Raw genomic sequence first — 23,794 nt, 5'->3', positions numbered from 1 at the left:
TTGCACAACTGCCTAAAAGCCAAACTGTAATTGTGAATGTGTAGGCATTTGGCCCAGAGATCAGGATTTCAAGGAAGCAAGCCACTCTTTAATGAACACTACCAAACTGAAATGTCACAAGCAGCTTTTGATTATACTATGATTGTCACAGTATATAGGAACGAACTAGCATATGGTATTTTTAAAATAAACTTACTAACCACATCCAGTGGTTTCAATTAAAGAAAGGTTCATTGCTTACAAAAATTCCCCGAGATCCAACTGTCTTCCCAAAAAGTCCCACTGCCTCACTCTATATTTCCACTGTCACCAGGCAGATTATTAAGAGGCCAATCTTGGATGTGAGGTGGACACTCAGGGTAGCCTCTGTAGAAAGTAAGTACCTTCCCCAACACTGTCTTGTGACCTGAACCAACCCTAGGCGTAATCTCCTATAAGGAGCATAATTGAACTGTAGTGATAGTAACTGACCCACTGGGAGATGAGAGACTAGTTCTTTAATTTTATGGAAGTAGAGTTGATTTATAATGTCGTGTTAATTTCTGCGATACAGCAAAGTGATTCCATCATATATGTGTATTCCTTCTCAGATTCTTTTCCATTATGGTTTGTCAGAGGATATTGAATAGAGTTCCCTAAGACTAGAAAATATTTTAAAGGGTTTTTTAGAAGGCTAAATAAGGTTATTTATACCTAGTGTTCCAGAATTTTTTTTTTAAATAATAATAACCACGTTTTAAGAAAAAGACTAGTGTAGCTATGGGACCAGACCCAAGTTCCTTACAACAGGAGCATCTCTTAGTGATGACCAATACAAAGAGGTAATGTCAAGAAAAGAATGAAAGGTTATACAGTTACACTGTTTTTTAACCAATTTATGCATTTTATATTTTACTTATTTTCAGAGGGTATATTATTTTTGTTATTCTTACCAGTTAAATTATTCTTTTTATTATGCTATATAAAATATTTAATGGTATATAAGGCTTTCGTCTTTATAAATTTTAGTTGCATAATATACACAATTCTAATATAATGCTAATTTTTAAAGAAAAATTGAAAGGTAATAGATAATACTAAATAGTAAAGATGAAAGCCATACAAAATGGAATAAAGTATAGAATAAATTTCCTATTTGTCTCAGCCTATTTTCCATTCCACTTCCCCAGAGGGGGTCATTTAATATGTTTCTTAAGATCCATGATATAATAATCTGTGTGAATGTAATGGTGTTTAAATATATGTATTTTATTCTATAAAAAATAAATAAATAAAAATATAAAAAAATAAACATCATCTACAAAAAGAAAGAGAGAGAGAGAAAGAAGAAAGAAAGGAAGGAAGGAAGGAAGGAAAGGAACCTAGTTAGAGGATCACTGTAATCATTTCATAATCGGTGTAGAGAAACGATCTCCCAGGAATTAACGACGAGGCAGGTAGAGGCCACACCAAAACGAGTTTGAGACAAGCACATAGAGACCTGGTCCTGCTAAGTAAGAGGGTTCTATCTGGAGGGTGAGATGGTAGCCTCTGCCACTCACCCAGTGATTTTTCTGTTCTTTGGTCTCTCTGTCTTCCTCAGGAGCTAGGGTCCCTTCATGTTCCCTCTTTCTCAGAATGTGTCATCCTCTCTCTCCTCACCTTTGGTGCCACTCATGTGCTTTCTTCCTGTATCCCCTCTAGAGGCCAAAATATAGAACGCAATGACATTTAAAAAAATAAATAAATAAACAGCAGGTTAAGGATCTGGTGTCATCACTGCAGCAGATTGGGTTGCAGCTGTGGTGCAGGTTCAAGCCCTGGCCTGGAAACTTCTGCAGGCCACAGGCGTGGCCAATAATAAATAAATAAAAACAGAAATAAGGGTTCCCCACCCCCCTCCTTAAAGACGTACATTCCCCCACCTGCCAGACAAGAAAAGCATCTCTGTCACATCTCTGTACAAAAAATATGCAAAACAGATCCTCAAATGTATCCCATTATGTTCACCATTTGGGTGTTTTTACAAACATCAGAAATAATCATAAAATAATAGAATAAAGGGACCTTAAAGAGAATGCTGGCATAAACATTTCATAGAAGGAAAATGTCTACAAACCTTCCCAGTTGGCTTGAGCATGCAAATAACAGCTCAGAAAAAATCTCCTCAAGCCACACACTTTCGAAAACTTTGATTCGCATTTGATCTAAATGAGTGGCCAGTGGAATACCAGTTATCACCTTCAGTCCTTCTTAACGACGGTGTCTGTTGCTCAAAATCTATATTTAAGGACTGGAGGAACAAAGGAGAGTATTAGCTGTTTCTGGGTGTAGACATGAATAAAAAAAATAACCCAAAAATCTTTTTGAAATGTTTTGCTTGTTTGTTTCCTTGGTTTTTGTTTGTTTGGGGAACTCAGCAGTTTCACAAGAAGTAACAAAGTAGAATCAGACAAAGAATTGACCTAGACTGAATAGTTGCTCAGGCATGAATTCTGGATATTGGGTGAATCTGCAGTGAATTTCTAGTTAGAGAAATTGCTATTCCATGAGTTTGGAACAGAAATCACTCCATTTTCTGCTGGGAAAAAAAAAAAAAAAAAAAAAAAACACTTTTGAACAAACACACTAGCTATATGGCCCACGTGTTTATTGTAAATTTGCACTCAGAAGTCACATTTTCCATTACACCCAAGTTATTCCTTCCCAAGGCCTCACAACTGAACCAGAATCAATTAAATACAATTGCATTCTCTTAGGGCCTTAGCGGCAAAATTCTGGTAACTGACAAAGGATAATTTTAATACAAATGGCTGGATCACAATGACACCACTACCAGGAGCAGCATTTAAGGGCACTGAGCATGTCTTGCTTGTTTGACAAATGGAATTCTGCTTCACTGGCAAACAGCAAAAGAATAAAAAATTTCAGGGATGTTCTTATTTCAAAATCACTACACCAAAATTCTGAAAAGGATGTGGCCAGGTCACCTAAGTTCATCTCTGCAGCAACACAGATTCATGTGTTTTATCAGTACTAAACATACACAAACAATCTTAAAATTCTCTGTGTAAGGCACTCCACAAACAGCCTCGGTGACCATCGGTGAGTAACAAATCTCACTATCCTAAGTAGCCCTTTTTATGTACTATCCTCACTCAGCACAGTGGAATCCAAACCCCAATTAAATAGTCTTATGCAGCAGCATCAAGCTCATTCCTCGTCGACACACTAATGTGGTTCTTTAGTGAAGTGCCCTCTTTTTTTTTTTTTTTTTTTTTTTAATCTTTTTAGGGCTGTACCACAGCATATGGAAGTTCCCAGGCTAGGAGTGGAATGGGAGCTGCAGCTGCCAGCCTACACCTCAGCCACAGCAACCAGGATCCGAGCCACGCCTGCGGCCTATGCCGCAGCTCACAGGATCACCAGACCCATAACCCACCGAGCAAAGCTAGGGATCGAACCCACATCTCATGGACACTAGTCAGGTTCATTAGTACGCTGATCCACAACAGAAATTCTGAAATGCCGTCTTAAGGAATATTTTGCATTCTTGTATTGACCTGCACATCTTCATACACGTCAGTATTTTCTCTTGAGAAAAAGTACATGCAGGGTCGCACTTTTATTTCTGTTTTGAAAACATGAACAATCTCTGTTTTATTTATGTGCTCATCAGTCACTGCAATACATAGTTGTGGAACTACACAGCATGAGAAAAACTATGTTTCCTGGCCTCTCTTTTCATTTCACCATTCTTCAACTCACCCTATGCACAACCCTGGTGATTTCTATTTTTATTTATTTATTTTTATTTTATTTCATTTTGTCTTTTTAGGGCCGCACCCGCAGCTGATGGAAGTTCCCAGGTAGGGGTCTAATTGGAGCTGTAGCTGCCAGCCTAATCACAGCCACAGCAATGCCAGATCCGAGCCCTGTCTGCAACCTGCACCACAGCTCATGGCAATGCCAGATCCTTAACCCACTGAGCAAGGCCAGGGATCGAAACTGCAACCTCATGGTTCCTAGTTGGATTCATTTCCACTGAGCCATGATGGGAACTCCTGATTTCTATTTTAATCACATTTCAATAAGATATAGGCTGAGGGAACAGAATTTTTTTTTTTTGACTAAGGTACTTGTAAATACTAAATAATTACATAACCTTCCCTCTTCAATTTGTATTTTCTCAGCCAGAGCAGAATATGCTAATGTAATTGGTAATTTTTGGACATCTTATTTGTGCGGCCACTCGAAGGATAGGCTCTTTCAGAAACAACTGAAAATAAGTGCGAGCTATTGCTCCTGCTCGTGAGGCTCTAATGATACAGCTGCAGAGACAACACACACTGAATAAACAGGTAAGGCAATACTTGAAGCACCACAGGTCTCAGTACCAGAATACAGAACGTACTTATAAAATAATGTAAAATAGTTGCCACAGGAGTTCAAAAGCTGGGAAAGTCATCATGAGTTGGTATGGATGCTCTCTTTCAGGCCTTGCCGGGACAGAGTAAACCTATAATTTTCATTAAACTCCTTAAAATATTGAAACTAGTAGAGGAAACTCCATTACATGCTCAATTGCCTTTTAAACATCTAAGGACCCCAAGTTAGGGACCTACTTTCAGTAATGAGGAGCATTAGGAGGGTTTTTTATTGTTATTACTCTCTGTTTGTTTAATTGGGAAAAGACTAGTTGGAAGGGACATTTTAGATATCTGGATGCCTTCTCTGAAATAACTCCCTTCTATTTCAAGTGAGACCCTAAAGGCAGAAAATTCAAACAAGAATATACTGCCTTAGGGATTCAAAGAAAGGGCAGACACAAGAGACGCTTTGAAGGAAAAACCAAGAGAATTCAGTGAGTGGCTGACCATGGGGGCGGGGGGGGAAGAATAGGGAAGAGTCAAGGATAACAAAGATTTTTTTCTTTCTTTTTCTTTTCTTTTTTTTGGCCACATCCACGGCATGTGGAAGTTCCTGGGCCAGGGATCGAACTCTCACCACAGCAGCGACCTGAATCACAGCAGTGACAATGCTGGATCCTTACCCCACTGCACCACAAGAAAACTCCAAGGATAATAACTGGGACTTTGATTACACAGGTAACCAGGATGGTGAGGACTCCGTGCTCACAACACCTCCACAGAAATGTGATGAGAAGTCAAGCCACACTCCCCATCAATGGGAAAGTTATTAAAAGGACCCAACATTCCTGCTTCCAGACTGTGGTCATGGATGAAGTCCAGAGAATTATTTATAGAGCATATGCATGGTCCCCCATGGTCCCTCACCCAACTGCTTCTGCATCAACATTTCAAACCCATAAAGTCCTGAATCTAAATCCTGGTATTAAGAACTCACAGGCCCTTAAAATTTTCATTTTTGATAGAAGAGATTTCCTACGCAGAACACCACTCGTAGAAGATCCCCACCAATATCTTCTGTTCTTTCAGTGCCTTCCAGGCACACACATACTCACAGATACACTCCCATCTCAAGCTTCCCATCTTGTACTCTTGAACCCAAACCACAGGATGGGTCCTGCCTTCGATTGAGGTGGCAAAGCCTCTGACAACAGCCAAGCACACCCCCCTTCGCTTCATTCAAGTATATTTTCCATCATACATTCCACACAGGGCTCTGGTTTTTTCCCCAGTTCCACCCCAAGTCACAGGCTCTTTTTAGCCCTGAGTACCACCTCCTCCCCCCGCCCCAGCACCTGGAACACCCTGGATCCCTGGGTGCTGAACTCTTGGGGCACTAGAAAGAGCAGTCAACTCTCCCAGGACACATGTAAATGCACTATCCATGACATCGTGTGGCATGACAGACTGGAATAACTATGGGAACGGAATAGTCAGAGGCAGCGAGGCACGATGCCCTCCCATAGGGTAAAGCACCACCACATGGAGGCCACCCCAAGGTGACTTCAGGAGAACTGTGCTTCACCAATGCAAGGCTCCCCACAAGGTTTACAGCCTTAACCAGCTCGAGGAGGGTTAGGGTTAGGGTTAGGGTTAGGGGTGCTATGACACAGTCCTCCATCAGCCTGACAGAGGGATAAACAGCCATTATTTTTACTGCACAAAACACAAAGAAAGAAACACTCCTTTCTACACAGCACTGGCCTGCAAGTGGCTGACTCGTCCCACCCAATTTGCCCTTCTTAACCAGATTCATTTCATTGAGAAACACAAAGAAAAAGCCAGAAGGAGATCCTTCTCATGAAAGGAGAAACAGGCACTTTGCTTGCAGGAGCCCAGAACTGGGAATTCCAGCTGAATTCAAGGACGCACTTGGTAAGCAGAGCACTTGCTGGTGGCAGTATTCTATACAAAAGAGCAGCACAATGGGGATCACCCTGCCCCCTGAAAGTCTTATTTCCCTGGTCCTCTCACCCGCCAGCCAGCATCCAGGCTGGCACCACTGGCAAGTTAAGAGGCTGAATTTAGGCTAGCTCTCCAGAAGAAGCCAGTGGGAGCCAGGAGCCAAGCTGACAGCTAAAGCAAAGGAAAAGCTAGTGGGAATCTGTAGTAGAAAAGGCCAGAAGAGCTTAAAGAGTGATTAGTGTTCACAGAGAGTTCCTCTCTACAAAGGTGTAGTCTAAAGCTTTGGCACTACCTACATACAACGGATGGGAAAAGATAAGCTCGAACAAAGTCTTCAGAGTAACTCAACAGAACCACTGCCAACCCGAGGCACTGCTCATTCAGTACTCAGAGCACAACAAATTAAGTCCTACCCAGTATTCCCTTCTTACAGGTGAAGAACCTGAGCACAGAGAGTTAGGTATCTCGCCAAGGCCACGCTACTGGCATGAGCTGGGATTCAAACTCCCTCTGGCTCGAATGTGCCTGCCCAAGTGCTGTGAGACGCTGCCTTTCCAGTAAAATTCCATCACAGGAATTTTCCTTCTGAAAGGGCCAACTTTAAGTTTTCAATTATTTTCTAATACAAAAAAAGCCTTTGTTTTAGACCCAAAGATGAAGTACTTCCTCCTACTTATATAAGATGAAAACTAGAGAAGAGGATGAGAGAGATGGTGTATTTCTCAATACATTGTTTTGTTTCTTAACAGGGACAGAATCAACCTCATTCATGCACATTCCAAAGGCCCCCCTCCCCTCTGTCCAGCATGCTGGTTCATTTGGGAGACAGGCAAGTGGCACACAGAAAATTAAAGAACTCTAACCCGGCGATATCGGCATTGCCTGAAAACACTTAAGAATCAAGAAAAAGTAGAAACGCACCCAGCAGAATGAGGTCAGGTCATGGGGGGAGGGCCCAGGGGTGTGTGCAGCACTGGGCAAAGGGGAAGTCAAATGACAAAACCCCAAATAATCTTGGCTCTTATGAAAAGGTACTCTGTTCATTTCCCCGGAAGCGCCAAACAAAAGCAGCTGCCCGTTTCTCTGCTTCAGTTTCCTGACTAGAACTGCATCACCAATGGGCATCCATTGTTCCAGGCTCACGGAACAATGTTACATGAGCATGAATCCATCAGTTCTGGGCCACATCCAAAGAGCTAAAAGAGAAGACCACAGGGCTGAATGGGTGTCTGTGCTCGAGTACCGCGCAGCAGGATTCCACGGGCAAGACGTGCATGTGAGAGGCAGTTAGCACCTCCCCACGCCAATGCCTGTGCAAGCTTGTCAAGAGACGCATTACACATCAGACCAACATGCTGGGCAGGATGTTCTGTTTGGAGCTCTGTTTTCATCTTCAGAGTCCCTGCAGTCACCGAGTGGCCCATGAAGCATCCCAGGGCACTAACGACTCGCCAAGTGAGGTTGGACCCTGCAGTGTGTTTGCAGAGCCTAGCTCACCCAGGCCCACCTTCCCACCTAGAGCGGGCAACCCTCGGAGGGTGGCAGCTGCTAACTCAGGGGGAAGAAAGTGCACGGTGGGGGAGGCAAAAGGATTATTTTTAAGAAAGAGCACAATCTAGCTCTTCTCTCCACCACCCACTCCATGCCACCTCCTCGTTCCCTTGTCTCTCCTCCTGCCTGCTCTTCCTCTCCACTCTTCTTCCCCCGCCTTGCTCCCTGTGCTCGTGGACCCCACTTCTCACACACATCCTTCTCCATGTCCCAAGGTGGACACTAGCTCAGACTCCACCATAAGGAGAGTAGCTGGGCAAGGACTCAGAGGGGAAACAAAGCTAGCTTGCAGCCTCCTCAAAGCTGCAAAGGCAGAAGGTTCAAAACACACATCCATTCCTTAGAGGCCCTGTCCTGCCACAGAGCCACAAAGAAAAGAAAAAAGCATCTGCGTTATAAGCTAAATTAACCCATTAATTATGTCATCTCCCTGATGTGCCTAAATACTGGAAATATTTGGCTTATGTGTTGTTATAAACGTCCTTTGCTCTTCAATTCTGTGCCTCCTTAATAGGCTTCTGAAGCTGAGATGCCTCAGTCCTGTGTGGAATCGGGAGCGTTTTTAAGTGCATGTGATGAATCCATGTACGCTGTGGATCAATTCCTTCCATCACCTGTGGGTGATGCGCACCTCAACACATTCCAGAGTCGTGTACCCAGATCAAAATACCACTTTAGCAATAGTTAAAATAATGAGGCACTTTCCAAAGTGGAGTAATTAAAAGTTAGGACCAGATTTTACATGGCAAGAGAGAAAGGCAGAGCAGGGAAATATAAAGATGATGTGTGCAGACTAAAAACAAAAATATCAGCTGGGTCTTTATCTATAATGTGAGAAATAGTTAGATCAATAGAAGCAATGCCTATGTCCTCCTCTGTAGTAATCAATCCATCCACTGAATTGCTCTTCAATAAGCATTTATCAAGCATATCCTATGTACCAGGTGCCAGGCTGGGTACCACAAAGAGCACAGTGAACAAGACAAGCCCAGTCCTAGCTCAGGGAGCTGACAGTGTAGCATCAGCATGAGACAAAATTGTAGGCTAACAAATCCCAAAGGGAAACATGTATATGAAGGAAACAGATAAGCACTAAGGGTGACTAATCCTGGAAAACCTACATCAGAGTATCACAGGGAAAGCCTCTCTGAAGAGGCAAAACTTTAAAGCTGGAACTTTATAGCTAGGAGAGAAGAACTAACCAGGACAAGAATGAGTGACCATTCCAGAAAGACAGGATTGCATGAGCAAAGGTCCTGAGGCAGATAAGGTTTGGATACCACAGAAAAATCAGCGTAGCTGAATTAAAGTGAGCAAGGAGCAAATAACCCAAAGGACTGGTGAGACATGGTGGGACCCAGATTTCATTCTCAGGACAACAGAAAGTCCAGGAGCTTTCTGAGTGGATGGCATCACTGGATTTATATTTCATGACGATCACGGTTGCCTCTGTGTGGGAAAGACTTAAAAAACGGAGGCTGTTGCAGTTGCTTTAAGCAAGACATGAGGATTTCCTTGACCAAAATGTGGCAGCCGAGCCGAAAAAGAGGAGAGACAGATTCACACCTATTTTAGAAGGAGATCCAACAGAAGTCATTGATGGATTGCATAAGGGGGTGACAGCAAGAAAGAAATCAGAGAAGGTTCTTATCAAGTTACTCTATTTATACATGGAGTTTTTTCAGAAGTTAACATGCATCACCTGACCCAACACCAGGACCCTGCAAAAATCTGGTCTTGGGGACATGGTTCGTCTGTAGACATACGTAACTCAAAAAACCCTAGATCTAAAAAAGAAAAAAAGAAAAAAAAAAAAAAACAAACCACCCGTGAGGGGCTGTTCCCAAGACAATAATGGCACACTAGATGGATACTTCAGTGAATTTTCCCCTAAGAATTTTATCTTCATGCTGATGCCAGTGCACTGCAGCTTCTCCCAAATCAGAGGGTTAAACATCTTTCTAAATCTGGGTACAAAATTTTTAAGTAGAGTATCATGAGACCAATTCAGCTAGTCTCCATGATAAGCAATGAAAAAAAACATGGTAATTTCTAAGAGGATCTTCATGTCCAATTGGATGACTCACATCAAATATGTCAATGACACATGACAGCATAATTTACTGACCAGCAGCAAATAACTAACCATAAAATACAAATTTATAAATAATTTTTTTAATCATCATCCTTAACAATGACATCTCCATAGGACCACTTGAAAAACCAAGTGTACAACCCAGTACAGCACTCCCCAGGGAGACCTCGGACGGGAAGGAGAAGGAACTGGCTGTCTTATTCTACATGCTGTACTCAAACAGGTCCCCGAATGCCCCAGAAAGCCACAGCACTCCTTGGGACACACATTCAGCCTCAGTATCTTTCTGATCCATTTCTTCCCTAATACCTACTTGAGTATTACTGGCACTGTTTCCGCTGCGCTTCCTAAAAAGCTATTACATAACTACCATCTCAAAACCCCTTGGCCCGTTTGTGTAGGTGAGCATCTCTTTCCTTTTTAGCATTTATAGCAATGATGCACTCTTTTTCTTAAGTTGCAGAATAAGAGATGGGGGTGGGGCTTGAGACAGAGGGAGAGAGGGACAGGCAGACAGACACAGACGACACACACACTGGAGACAGCACCTTTGATTCTGACTCAGGCCTTGCCAAAAGAGATAGCAAATCGAGATAAACAGTAGCCATTTATTTGGAAAGGGATGTTGTCTTTTGTTCCTCCAGACTATTAACTGTGACCTTTTTTGTCTGCGTTTCAAGGTCCCTTTTTTTTGTTTGTTTGTTTGTTTTGTTTTAAGTCAATATGTGAATGATTCCTTTCAGAAAGGCTTTCCCCTGACATTCCAGTGAAAAGCACATAACTCTTGCCTCCTGCCCTCTGGTCCATGTAAGTTTTACATTTATTCCCACACTTAAAATTTTTAATTTAGCAGTCCCTCTCCAAACTCTCATCTTTAATTTGGTGGCGGTCCACTGGATGGCTCCTCTAAGTATTTCTCTAGCCTCTCTAGCCTCCTGCTCAGGTCCAGTAGTGAGGCCATTAAAAAATTCACAGAGTCACGTCACTCCACTTCACACCCTCTTTAACTCTGTAAATTCAGTTTTCAACACTCCCGATTTGTTAATTCTAACTTGGCCTCTCGTCACCTGCAACCACTGAGCTGGATCTTTATCTCTACCACCCATAATGCATTTTACTGCAGAGAGGAAGCACCGTGTAGAGCTCTGCCACTGCAGCAAAGAGAGGAAGCACCGTGTAGAGCTCTGCCAGCGTGAAAAGCTGTAACTATGTGTCTCCTGTTGGGGAATCTTCCTGAACCGGTATGTGTTTCCACTGCTTCTCCTTCTACCGCACAAATTCACTCTCTCTTCAGCCCCAGAGCTGCCCAGATAGCCAACCTTTCTCTACATCAAAAGAAATCAAAGAGGAGTTCCCGTTGTGGCACAGCAGAAATTAATCCAACTAGGAACCATGAGGCTGCAGGTTCGATCCCTGGCCTCAGTGGAAACGAATCTAACTAGGAACCATGAGGTTGCAGGTTCAATCTCTGGCCTCGCTCAGTGGGTTGAAGATCCAGCGTTGCTGTGGTCTATGGTGTTGGTCATAGACTTAGCTCAGATCTGGTGTGGCTGTGGCTGTGGCTGTGGCTGTGGTGTAGGCCAGCAGCTGCACCTTTGATTAGACCCCTAGGCTGGGAACTTCCATATGCCACGAGTGCAGCCCTAAAAAGCAAAAAAGAAAAAAAAAGAAAAAAGAAACCAAAGCAACACACACACACACACACACACACACACACACACACACACACACCCTAAACACACCTCCACCCCCATCAACTGAAGCCAGGCATATGCTTTGACGCCCTGCTATCCTGTCCCTAATAACACCTCTATCCAAAGTATAACATCAAATAGGTTCAACACTGCAATCTATTGTAGCTGTATCACTCTACATCCTTCTCTGACTTTTAGGACATTTTTCCACTATTTCTTTTTATTCATTTATTTATTTATTTTTTTTTTTTTTTTTTTTTTGTCTTTTGTCTTTTTGTTGTTGTTTTTGTTGCTATTTCTTGGGCCGCTTCCGCGGCATATGGAGGTTCCCAGGCTAGGGGTTGAATCAGAGCTATAGCCACCGGCCTACGCCAGAGCCACAGCAACGAGGGATCCGAGCCGTGTCTGCAACCTACACCACAGCTCACGGCAACGCCGGATCGTTAACCCACTGAGCAAGGGCAGGGACCGAACCCGCAACCTCATGGTTCCTAGTCGGATTCGTTAACCACTGCGCCACAACGGGAACTCCCACTATTTCTTTTTAAGTCAACCTGGTTAAATGTCACCTATAATCTTATAAATGACATGTATATAGATATAATTCTCACCATATATATATATATAAAATTCTCATCACACACACACACACACACACATATATATATATATATATATATAAATGTCATCTTGACCTACTGTCTTAATAAAACCTATTTCTATGAAAAAACAATCCAAAAAATTTCCTAAAGAGTCTCCTGCTTACTGTTGGTAATTGCAGTTAAAAACCGTCTATAACACTGTCTTCCTTCACAAGTCAGAAGCCACAGCCGTGCTTAAACTCTGTGAAATCTTTTCTGATCAGCTCAGAGTTTTACCAGATCTCCTAAACCCACCTTCTGGGACAAGAAAAGCCTCTCCAGAGATACTATTCTTTAGAGGCGACCACCCACACACTGCATCCCTCTCTGTTCAGCCTCAAGACCCTTCAACCTGCCTTTGCGAGGCTGTGGGAGCAAGGCAGAGACAGGTACTCACTGAGAGGTTTCAGGATGCTGCTGCTGGATTCATCCGCATTCTCCACATCCGACTTGTCTGAGTAGTTCTCCGAGACTCTCTCCTTTTCCTTCTTTTCTCGGTGCCCTGCCTTTCTCTTGTGACGTCTCCTTCTCCTGTAGCTCTTTGGCACATGGACCCCGATGTAGATGGTGTGGTGGCCTGAGGAAGGTAAACAAATCACCAGTCATTTCCAATCACCGTCTCTGCAGCGTAAAAAGTGCGCAAGATGCACAGGTCACAAGAAAACGTCTGTGGGGGCAACATTACCATTCCGTACTTGACAAATAAACTCGAACTGGAAAAATACAGTTGCCTCCCAATTTGCAGTGAGCTACAGGGTAACGAAACCTGTTGGCTGGCACTAGGATTCAGTGAGGGTGGCCTCTTAATCCTACCCAGGCAGACGATGTGGGGTTAGGAAAGCCAAAGAATACCCAACTGGAAATCGGGAACCATTGATTCTGGTCATCCCTCTGCCACCAATGATCTATTTGACTTTGAGCATGTCCCTTAACCATTCCGAGCCTCAATCTCACCATATATACGAGAGGCTTAAATTGGGTTATCCAGAGGCTTTTCCAGGGCTAACCCCTGAAGTGTATGATTATACTGAAAATGATGATGAAAAAGACGCTCTTGGAAGTAGAGGGAGAAAAATAAGATCTAACTCAAAGTTCAAGAAGTCATTCTGCTGGGTATAAGATTTTACACTAAAACTTTTTTTCCCCAATCAGCAGAATAGACTTAGAACTGGGACAAACTAAGAAAAAATAAGACATACTTGGAGAGAAAATTTTAGAAATACTCAAATGTTCACACTAGGAAAGAGCTAAAATGAATGTCAGCTACAGTGCCATTCTCATTTTTCTTTTTTCGTTTGCAAAAGTTTCTAAAAACTGGTTGTTGCCATGATAAAAATAAACCCAGCCCAGTAAAGACTGCCTTGAAGAGAAGGGCATGAGGAAATAAGATTGTGAAATGCTTTGAGTTCTCTCGATGGAAGGAGCTGCAAAACTGACAAGTGGTATTATTTTTACAAAATCTGATAAGGCAGGGAAACAAAGGAACTCAAAGTTCTACATCTTTTTTTTTTTTTTTAATTGGGGAACTTTTACTTTCACTTTATATGCAGTCTAACTTCTGAATGTGGGAACTACCATTTCAGGAGGAATGTGAAACTTTTTTTTCAGGAATTGCAAACGGGAAACTGTAAATGGGAATTGAAAAAAAAAAAAAAGATGAGATCATCTATGGATTTTCTTTGGTATTCTGTAATTATTCCTTGATGGCCACTTTATATTGCTCCAGACAATATCACACACCCACATGCAACGCACACACAAGCACATGTCTGATGAAAATACTGTGAATCCCTTTCCACAGGAACCCATCAGGGGTATCTAAAAACACCATAATTCACAAGGGTGTTCCCTTAAACTGGAAGGATTAAAACAATTCTATCAAGAAAGAGGTTCCATGAGTTCCCGTCATGGCACAGCAGAAAAGAATCTGTCTAGGAACCATGAGGTTGCGGGGTTGATCCCTGGCCTCATTCAGTGGGTTAAGGATCCAGCATTGCCGTGAGCTGTGGTGTAGGTTGCAGATGCAGGCTCAGATCTGGCATTGCTGTGGCTGTGGTGTAGGCCGGCAGCTGTAGCTCCAACTGGACCCCTAGCCTAGGAACCTCCATATGCCTCAGGTGTGGCCCTAAAAAGACAAAAAGACCAAAAAAAAAAAGAAAGAAAGAAAGAAAGAAAGAGGTTCCAACCAAGAAATGCAGAACCCTACGTGAATGGGTAAGAATTCAAAAGAAACCATCTGATACTTGGAATGAAGCTGGTGGCATCTATATAAAACATGAGGCCCCACCCCCAACACATACACAGACACAAAAACACAGACACACACACCAACTCAACTACTACAAAGCACAGCAAAATTCCCCACAGAATGTGTGCCAATGGGAAATTCATCATGTCTAACCATTTGCAAGCAAATTGTTCTCGTGGGAAAACTATATTATACTAGGAAGTAGGAAATGTCTCAGAAACAATGTGAATTAAGAAACAGTGTCAATTGTTTCCTGCACTCCAGTTACTGAAGGGAGTCCTGCGGCTTTATCTCAAGTCACACAATATAGGTAAGCAAAGCCAAGCAATTTCTTTAGTAAATCAAACACTGAGAGCTTGGTTGCCTTTGTTCCGGAAATAGGAAAACATCATAAAATAAAAAAGGTAAGAGGTTGGAAAAGATGTTTCAACCTGTCACATTAAAGATTTTCTTTGAAGATGGTGGAATAGAAGGACTGGAGCTCAACTTCTCTCCTAAAAACAACAAAATTCACAACTAAAGCCTGAGCAATCTCCACCCAAATGGACCGGAAACCTTAAAAAAGATACCCTACTCCAGAAGAAAAAGAGGAGACCACATCAAGAGGTAGGAGGGGCGATTTCATGATATAAACAACCCCATACCTCCTGGGTGGGAAGCTCCACAGACTGGAAACTAACATCAAACCCTTACGTGTGGGGACCTGGCACAGGGAGAAAGAGCCCCTGGAGCTCTGGCATTGAAGGCCAGTGGGGCTTGTGCACAGGAGCTCCACAGGACTGGGGGAAACGGAGACCCTATTCTTAAAAGGTGCACAAGGACTTTCATGTGCACTGGGTCCCAGGGCAAAGCGAGGTCTCCATAGGAATCTGGGTTAAACCTGACTACAGTTCTTGGAGGTCATCCTGGGAAAACAGGGATGAATGTGGCTTGTTGTGAGGGACGGACATTGAAAGCAAAGCTCTCGGGAATATTCAGCAGCATGCCTTTCTCTGGAGGTGGCCATTTTGGGAAAATCTGGCCCCACCTGTCAGTCAGTGCTGAGAAGCCCCAGGGCAAACAACAATCCAGGTGGGATCACAGTCCCGCCCCTCAGTAAACAGGCTACCTAAAGACCCCTCAGGCACACAGCTGCCTCTAATCCCATCCAGAGACTAAGCCCCACCCACTAAAGGGATTAGAATCAGCTCCACCCACCAGTGGGCAGGCATCAACCCCTCCCATCAGGAAGCCTACACCAAGCCCCACACTGACTTCAGCCACAAGGGGGGCAGACACCAGAAGGGAGAGAGGCTACAACTCTATTATTTGTAAAAAAGTCACCACACCAAAAACTTATAAAAATGAAAAGACAGAGAAGTATAACTCAGCTGAGGGAGAAAGGAAAAATCACAGAAAATTAGCTAAGTGATGAGTTTCTCAGCATCCAGGAAAAAGACTTCAGATTGTTGATGCTGAAGATGATGCAAGACATTGGAAATAAACTGGAGGCAAAGATGGATAACTTACAGGAAACACTGAGCAAAGAGATACAAGATAGAAAACTTGAACAAGAAGAGATGCAAAATACAATAACTGAAATAAGCAGCTAACAGCAGAATACAGGAGGCAGAAGAACGAATAAGCGAGGTGGAGGACAGATTAGTGGAAATTACGGATACAGAACAGAAAAGAGAAAAAAGATTGAAAACAAATGAAGAAAGTCTCAGAGAACTCTGGGACAACGTTAAACGCACCAACATCCATATTATAGGGGTGCCAGAAGGAGAAGAGAGAGAGAAGGGGACAGAAAAAATATTCCAAGAGATAATAGCCGAAAACTTCCCTAACATAGGAAAGGAACCACTCACTCAAATCCAGGAAGCACAACGAGTACCATATAAAATAAACCCAAAGAGGAATACACCAAGACACATTAATCGAACTAACCAAAATTAAAGACAAAGAGAAAATCTTGAAAGCAGCTAGGGAAAAGAAACAAGTAACATACAAGGGAACCCCAATAAGGTTATCGGCAGATTTTTCAGCAGAAACTCTGCAAGCCAGAAGGGAGTGGCATGATATACTTAACCCGTGATGAAAGGAAAACACCTCCAACCAAGATTACTCTACCCAGCAAGGCTCTCCTTCAGATTTGAAGGAGAAATCAAAACCTTCACAGATAAGCAAAAGTTGATAGAATTCAGCAATACTAAACCAGCCTTACAACAAATACTAAAGGAACTTCTCTAGGCAGAAAAGAAAAGATAGCAACAGGGAACAAAAACTCCACAAATGACAAGGCTCACCAGTAAAGGTATATATACAGTAAAGATACAAAATCATCCATGCACAACTATACCACCACAATCAGAAATCATGAGAAGAGGTGGGTACAAATGCTGGACAATGGAGATGAACTTGCAATTAAGAGAACAACTTAAAACAATCTCATATACATATAGACTCTTATATCAAAACTTCAGAATAACTGCAAACCAAAAATCTACAATTGATACACAAACAAGGAATCTCTGAAGAAGAAATATATCTCATAATAAATAAGCACATAATCCACCATGAAGGGGGTCATTTGACATCATTCTTGGAATGCTGAAGTCTTCTTAGATCTGATTCTGATTTCCTCTCCAAAGAATTTATGATAATTATAATTAAATAATGCAACTGTACAATTAAATAATACAGTTCTACAATTTTATTATTAATAACCATTTCTCTCCATGGTACAATGTAAGGTCTATAATGTCTTGTTTATCACATCACCTAGAATGGTGTAATGCCTATATTGAAGAATCAATATGATGTAACAAATTGTGAGGACACATTTATATAGTTACACTGTTTTTTAACCAATTTATGCATTTTATATTTTACTTATTTTCAGAGGGTGTATTATTTTTGTTATTACCAGTTAAGTTATTCTTTTTATTATGCTATATAAAATATTTAATGGTAAAAAAAAGGAAAACATTTGGATCCATTAGGGGAAAAAAATGAAAATATTAAAAGCTAATTACAAAAATAAAAATAAATAAATAAGAAGAAAAAGAAAATAAATAAAGATTTTCTTAATAAATAATAGTAACTAGGCAAAAAAAATAGCAGTTAAGCTACAGGTGTCATATTGATGTTATATAAAAAGGTTTTTTTTTAATATATTTACCCAAATCTGCACACTATATTTGATAAATCATTTAAAAGGCAGTTTAGATGGGTGGACGTGATTATAAGGTAAGGTTTCTGGCTACAAAGTATTGCTGTTGTCAACCTAACAAAAGAGTCAGGGCGACTGAGTGAGTGAGTTTTCACAGCCTGTGGAGGGGAAAGTGTTTCACCTCTGGGAACCGAACTGGAGTTCTCTCACCACCACAAAGGCGGTGCCATTTTATTCACATCTTGATCACAGACCTCCTCCCTGCCATACCAACTAGCCTCCCCCGCTTATCCCCATCTCCCCAGCTCCTCCTTCAGATGCTCCCCGCCCCCACTCACCTGCCCACAGGTGGGGAAGCTTCCCCATCCAAGGCTGCATTATGCAGCCCAGGTACCAACCGCAAATGTGGTGCCTTTTCAGACACCCAACCTCAGACATTTTTTAATGAGCTTTATATTAAGGTGTAATTCATCACATGTCATAAAATTCACTTATTTTAAGGGTGTCTATCCAGTGATCATTCGTATATTTATAGAGTTGTGCAACCATCACCATAATCCAATTTCAGAACATGTCTCCCAAGCCAAAAAGACCCCTCATTGCCAACTGAAGTTCCTCTCTGCTCCCACCCCCATCCCTATACACACTCAGGCATTTTTATAATTTTTTTTAAATTTTGATTTTATATTGGCGTATAGTTGACTTACCATCATGCTGTGTTAGTTTCAGGTGCAGAGCAACATGATTCAGTTATACATATAACCATTCTTTCTCAGATTTGTTTTCCATATAGGTTATTACAGAATATCATATAGAGTTCCCTGTGCTATATAGTAGGTCCTTGTTGATTGACATTTTTTACATTCTCAGTGATGGCCTCTGGGAGGCTCCAATTCTCTGGTTACCCACATGGCCATGAACTTTTTTGGGGGGATCCTCACAGCACAGTAAAATAGAACATGACTTGAGTGAGGAAGCTTTCGCCTTCCCAAAGCTGCCAGAGGAAATCGGGGCACTGAGCTGGGCGATGAAAATGCAAGGCAGCCTCCTCTTCCTCTGGTACGTTACTGGTAACTAAAATTCCCTTTTCTATCTTTGATCAGATAAAGGAAAAGGAACATGGTCTCAAGGCTGAACAAACCTTTAGGACCTCAGGGACAGTGTTTGTGGTTCATCAATTATTTTACATGTAAAACGAAAAGGAGAAACCTGAGAGACAAGCTTTTCTGATGCAGCAAGAGTCCACAAAACTGTAAGACGCTTAGAGAATCAGGGACCATTACCTGCTTAACTTATGAGGGAATTTTAGGCTCAAAAAAAATAATAATAATTCTCTGCTAGAAATGTCAGTAAAAACTGCTTCCAGTGATAATGTAAAAAGGAAAAGGAGTTAAAAAAAAAAAAAAAGTTCACTAGCCATAAGGAAATGGTGATTGTTTTAAATGTTGTTAACACAAAGGGTGCATTCTTATAATTTTGTAAATTAAAATTCTGAAAAGTAAAACTAGTGGAATCTGCACTTGACGGTGTTCACTTAGGTGTGAGTCAGAGGGCATTCAGTCCTTGGTTTGGCAGTGGCCTCAGTATCATGTGTTCAAATAAATACCCCGCATGCCTTTCTCTGACAGATGGTGCAAGTTCCCAACAAACTCTAAATGTCTGGGGAATAGCTCACAATCCATCCGCAGCCAGTGGTCCTGGGAAGAAACATGGCTTTCCTGGGTATCTTCGACCGTCAGAAATTATCATTAGGTGATCCCTGCTTCTCATCCTCACACCCCCGACCTGGGATGAGAGCAGGAGTTCTGCGACTCTCTCACCTCCTACTTCCATCAATTCCCAAGATACTTCTTAAACTAAGGGCAATGGGGTGATATCAGGCCACCAGAGTACTCTTACGCTTAGTAACTCTGCAGTCATTCACCTTAAAGAGGCTTTTTCACAGATACCCATCAAACCAGCCAAACTACAATCTCTGCAGCGGACTGGCTGGTTAACAGCAGATGCCTCTCTATGCAACATAGATCACGGGCTCCTTTAGGACACGTGGCACTGTGTTTATATACTCGCAGTTGATAGCATTTATGGAATTCTTACAAGTGTGCCAGGTTCTAGCTAGGTCTCCTCTATTTTATGACCTCATGCAATCCTCACAACCGCACAAATGAAATACTGCCATTATTCCCATCGGACAGGTAAAGACATCCAGGTTCAGTGAAGTAGGGATAGTGTTACCAGCTAACTCTCCAAATCCCACAGGAGAAACACCCCCTGGGGCTCAACGTGGAGAGTTACGAGTGCCTCGTCACTGCTTTGGTGGTGCTCTGTTTGTTTTTAGAGGGTTTTTTGGTAATGTACACTATATTTATACTATCTTATAACTGATTATGTTTCCTTCCTCGTGGTGACTGCTAGAAATAGAAGAGACACATCTTGGGCCAACCCATGGTGGGCAGACAGAGTTTTGTGACATGCATTTTAAACACTAACCTCACTCTTCCAACTTGTTAACCATTATTTTCCCTTCACATTCAATCTTTTTGTAATAAGGCAGCATGGAAGTATTTTTGGAAACCTGAGATGTACTGGGGGGAGGAGGCTGGGGGGCCTGGGGGCAGTTGTGGGTGGAAATAGATTTCTAAGCAAAGATTTTACGTGTCCTCTGATGACCCTTCAGCTACGCCTAAATCTATAGGTCTAAACCTCTGCCCAGAAACCTACCTTCTCCCACAGCCACCCCCAGCCACCCCCAGCCTCCTACATAACATCTCTGATTAAATACCAAAGGATGTTTCAAATTCTATTTTTATACACATTGTTGCTCTTTCTAGAATCATCGGAATTTTTGTTTTCCCCAGTTCAAAGCAGAGATTCCACAAGATTTGGGACTTTATATCCTTCTTTCAGAACCAATAAGCAACGTCCCCCAAATGTAAGTTAAGTGCTGCTTTCCTTGGCTTATCTAAAGTAACCTGGTCCTACGCCAAGATGCCTAAAACATGTAGCTGTGGCCAAAGGGATATAGGGGAGGGGAGCAAATTTAAGAGATACTTATTATTTCTTTTTAACTATGAAAAGAAAAATGTGGAAGAGGAGGCAGAAACTCCAGTGATAGAATGTTAAAAAAGATGCTGTAAAGACTTTACTTCCTTGGGGAGTGGGAGTCAGGGGAGAGAAACCAGGAGTTTGGGGTTAACATGTACCCCCTACTGTATATACAGTAAACTACAAGGACCTGCTGTACTGCACAGTGAATTATATTCAATATCTTGTAATAACCTATAACAGAAAAGAATATGAAAAAAAATATGTGTGTATGTGTGTATGTGTATAACTGAATCACTCTGCAGTACACATGGAACTAACACAACAATGTAAGTTAACTACACTTCAATTTTTAAAAGCGTTAAAAAGCCCCAAACAAGTATGATCCTTCTGGAAAATTTAGTAGCTGTAAGGTTTATATTGCAAATATTTAATAAATTGCAAATATTAAAAGTACATAAATGTACTTTAATTTCTTCATTTCATTAAATAGGAAGAAACTCAAACCCAGGTAGTTAAGTACCAGCCTATCTCCCCAAAGTTGGTCTCCCTAGCTGTTATGTCAGTCTGTCTTTCTAGTCTGCCAGTGAGCATGTCATGTTGTTAGCTCAGCACTACCCACAGGTAACGTACAAAACCTTAACTCCACAGAAGAAATACAGTAATGATTTATAAACAAAGCACAATTAGTACTGAAATAAAATTTAGGACATAAAATATGTAAAATGTAATAAAAGACTGTAAATATTTCACCAATTTATCAAATGTATTTACTAGGATTTTTTAAAACAAGACTTTACTTCTTGAACCAAAAGGAATCTCGAAGTTTTTTTAAGATGTACATGCATAAGAAATCTTAAACAGAATTACAGTATCAAGTTCACGTGCCACAGAGGTTGTATATTGGCACTGCATATAATAAGAAATAGATCAGTATGTCCAATCCTAAACACTTTAATAAATGAAATAAAAAGAACTTGTTAGTGAGTCACTCACAAACCCCACTGAGAGTGTCCATAACCAGCTCTATGAGGATATGATCAAAGCAACATCACTGATTTACTTAGGGCATAAGCACCAGTTCATGAAAAGAAAACTCACTTCAAAAGGCATGGTGTAATTTTGTAGTTACCAGGGGGCAAGTCAGCCTCGAGTTAGATGTTTGCATAAGGGACCACACTTCAAAGTGCCACCACAGCTACGCAAGATCCGAGCCACGTCTGCAACCTACACCACAGCTCCTGGCTACAACGAATCCCTAACCCACTAAGCAAAGTAAGGGATCAAACCACATCCTCATGGATACCAGTTGGGTTCATTATCACTGAGCCATGACGGGAACTCCCAAGTAATGATTTCTACCTCTGTATTTTGGAAAGAGCCATCTTCCCCCATAGAGAAGCATAATGCATGTGTTTATTAATTGATAATTGCAGGATGCATATGTAATTCCCTTATAGACCATTCTGAATGCTTATTAGTAATATCTTTCAATATTAATGCTACCAATTACACTTAGGAACAGGCATTCAAGCAAATAAATAGAAAAAAAAAAAAAAACAGGAATGAAAAACAGGGAAATACTTTTCTTCCCACTGAACTGCATGGGAATTTTGTTCACTGAAAGCCTCTCAGAAATCCTTAGGGCAACTTGAGGTTCCCCAAGCAAGACTGATAAGAAATCTCAGCTTGCTACCTGGTGTTTACTGAGCACAGTACTTTTAATATTTAATATTTGATGATCACGATGATGATAACAATCTCAGGCAAGAACAAACAGCCCAGGAAAAAGTCTCAAAGGGAAGGTGAGCTTATGGTGACTTGGCTAAACTCTTGTCCTAAAGGACAAGCTAAAGCTCAGGCAACTTTTTTGCCTGCCTTTTAAGTGCTCATTTTTAGCAAAGTAGTTCTAATCATAGTCTTTAGGTAAAGATGAGCTCCCTGGGACCCACAATGAAGGGAAGTTTTCAGTACTGCTCCCATTACTAAGAGCTGACAGTGGAGGCTAAAACTGACCGGCACTGTATAAAGTCCAAAGCAGTGAATGCCGTTTAAAGACACACAACTTTAGGAGTTCCCTTCGTGGCGCAGTGGTTAACAAATCCGACTAGGAACCATGAGGTTGTGGGTTCGGTCCCTGCCCTTGCTCAGTGGGTTAACGATCCGGCGTTGCCGAGAGCTGTGGTGTAGGTTGCAGACGCGGCTCGGATCCTGCATTGCTGTGGCTCTGGCGTAGGCCAGTGGCTACAGCTCCAATTGGACCCCTAGCCCGGGAACTCCATATGCCGCGGGAGCGGCCCAAAGAAATAGCAAAAAGACCAAAAAAATAAAAAAATTAAAAAAATAAAGACACACAACTTTATTATATTCCATGATCATCCATGGTTTGAAAATACCCAGGCCAGAACAACCACTTAAAGGCACTATAGGAACCTACCCTACTGAATAAGCAGGACTAAAAATCACCTCCTCTTTCTCATCTTTTGTAAACTGCAGCTCCTGAAGTGCTTCACAATCTCTAGAAAGCTGCTTCTCCAAAGGAGTTTTCATTTTTCTCTAGAAAAACCTCTTTTATATTCTTATCTACAGATAGAAGATATAATCTATATTGATACTTGTATCTATACATTTATATTGAGATTTATATATATAGTATATATATAAAATCTCTATCTAGAGAGAGTACTAGGTGCCATTTTTATGGGCATTCTGAACCCAGTAAAGTCAATACTGTGTCTGATGCACAAAGGCACCCCTTTAAGTGTTGGTCTTATATCTCCCTCCTCTTTCCAAAGGGAAAAAAAAAAAAAAAGAAAGCACTATTTCTCCTTCTTGCCACCCCTCTTGGGCCCTGATCATAACTTGTGAACACCCTCTGTTCTCCAGCAAAAGCATTCCAGAGCAGTCATCCTGAGCAGCCCAAAATAGACAATGCTAGACCGAGCCTAATTGGCCCTCAGTCAGCTGCTTCAGTCATTATTCAGGGTTTACTGTGCAACAGAGGCAACACCTTCCATAACCTCAGTCCCCCCCTCACCCGGCCCAGAAGCAA

General features: G+C 41.7%; 1 protein-coding gene across 9 annotated transcripts in view; it reads right to left on the bottom strand.

Moving 5' to 3' along the window:
* SLC4A4 (solute carrier family 4, sodium bicarbonate cotransporter, member 4) overlaps positions 1 to 23,794 on the bottom strand; it is a 408,259-nt gene that overhangs the window by 265,304 nt on the left and 119,161 nt on the right. For all 9 annotated transcript variants that reach the window (XM_021100503.1, XM_021100500.1, XM_021100504.1 and 6 more), the window contains exon 3: positions 12,693 to 12,872. In XM_021100503.1, coding sequence (XP_020956162.1) covers positions 12,693 to 12,872 — 180 coding nt within the window. The remainder of the gene's footprint in view (positions 1 to 12,692; positions 12,873 to 23,794) is intronic.

The sequence above is a fragment of the Sus scrofa genome, chromosome 8, assembly GCF_000003025.6.
Source record: "Sus scrofa isolate TJ Tabasco breed Duroc chromosome 8, Sscrofa11.1, whole genome shotgun sequence".
NCBI classification, from domain to species: domain Eukaryota; kingdom Metazoa; phylum Chordata; class Mammalia; order Artiodactyla; family Suidae; genus Sus; species Sus scrofa.
Note: the sequence above shows the minus strand (reverse complement) of the source record. Positions and strands in the feature narration are given on the sequence as shown.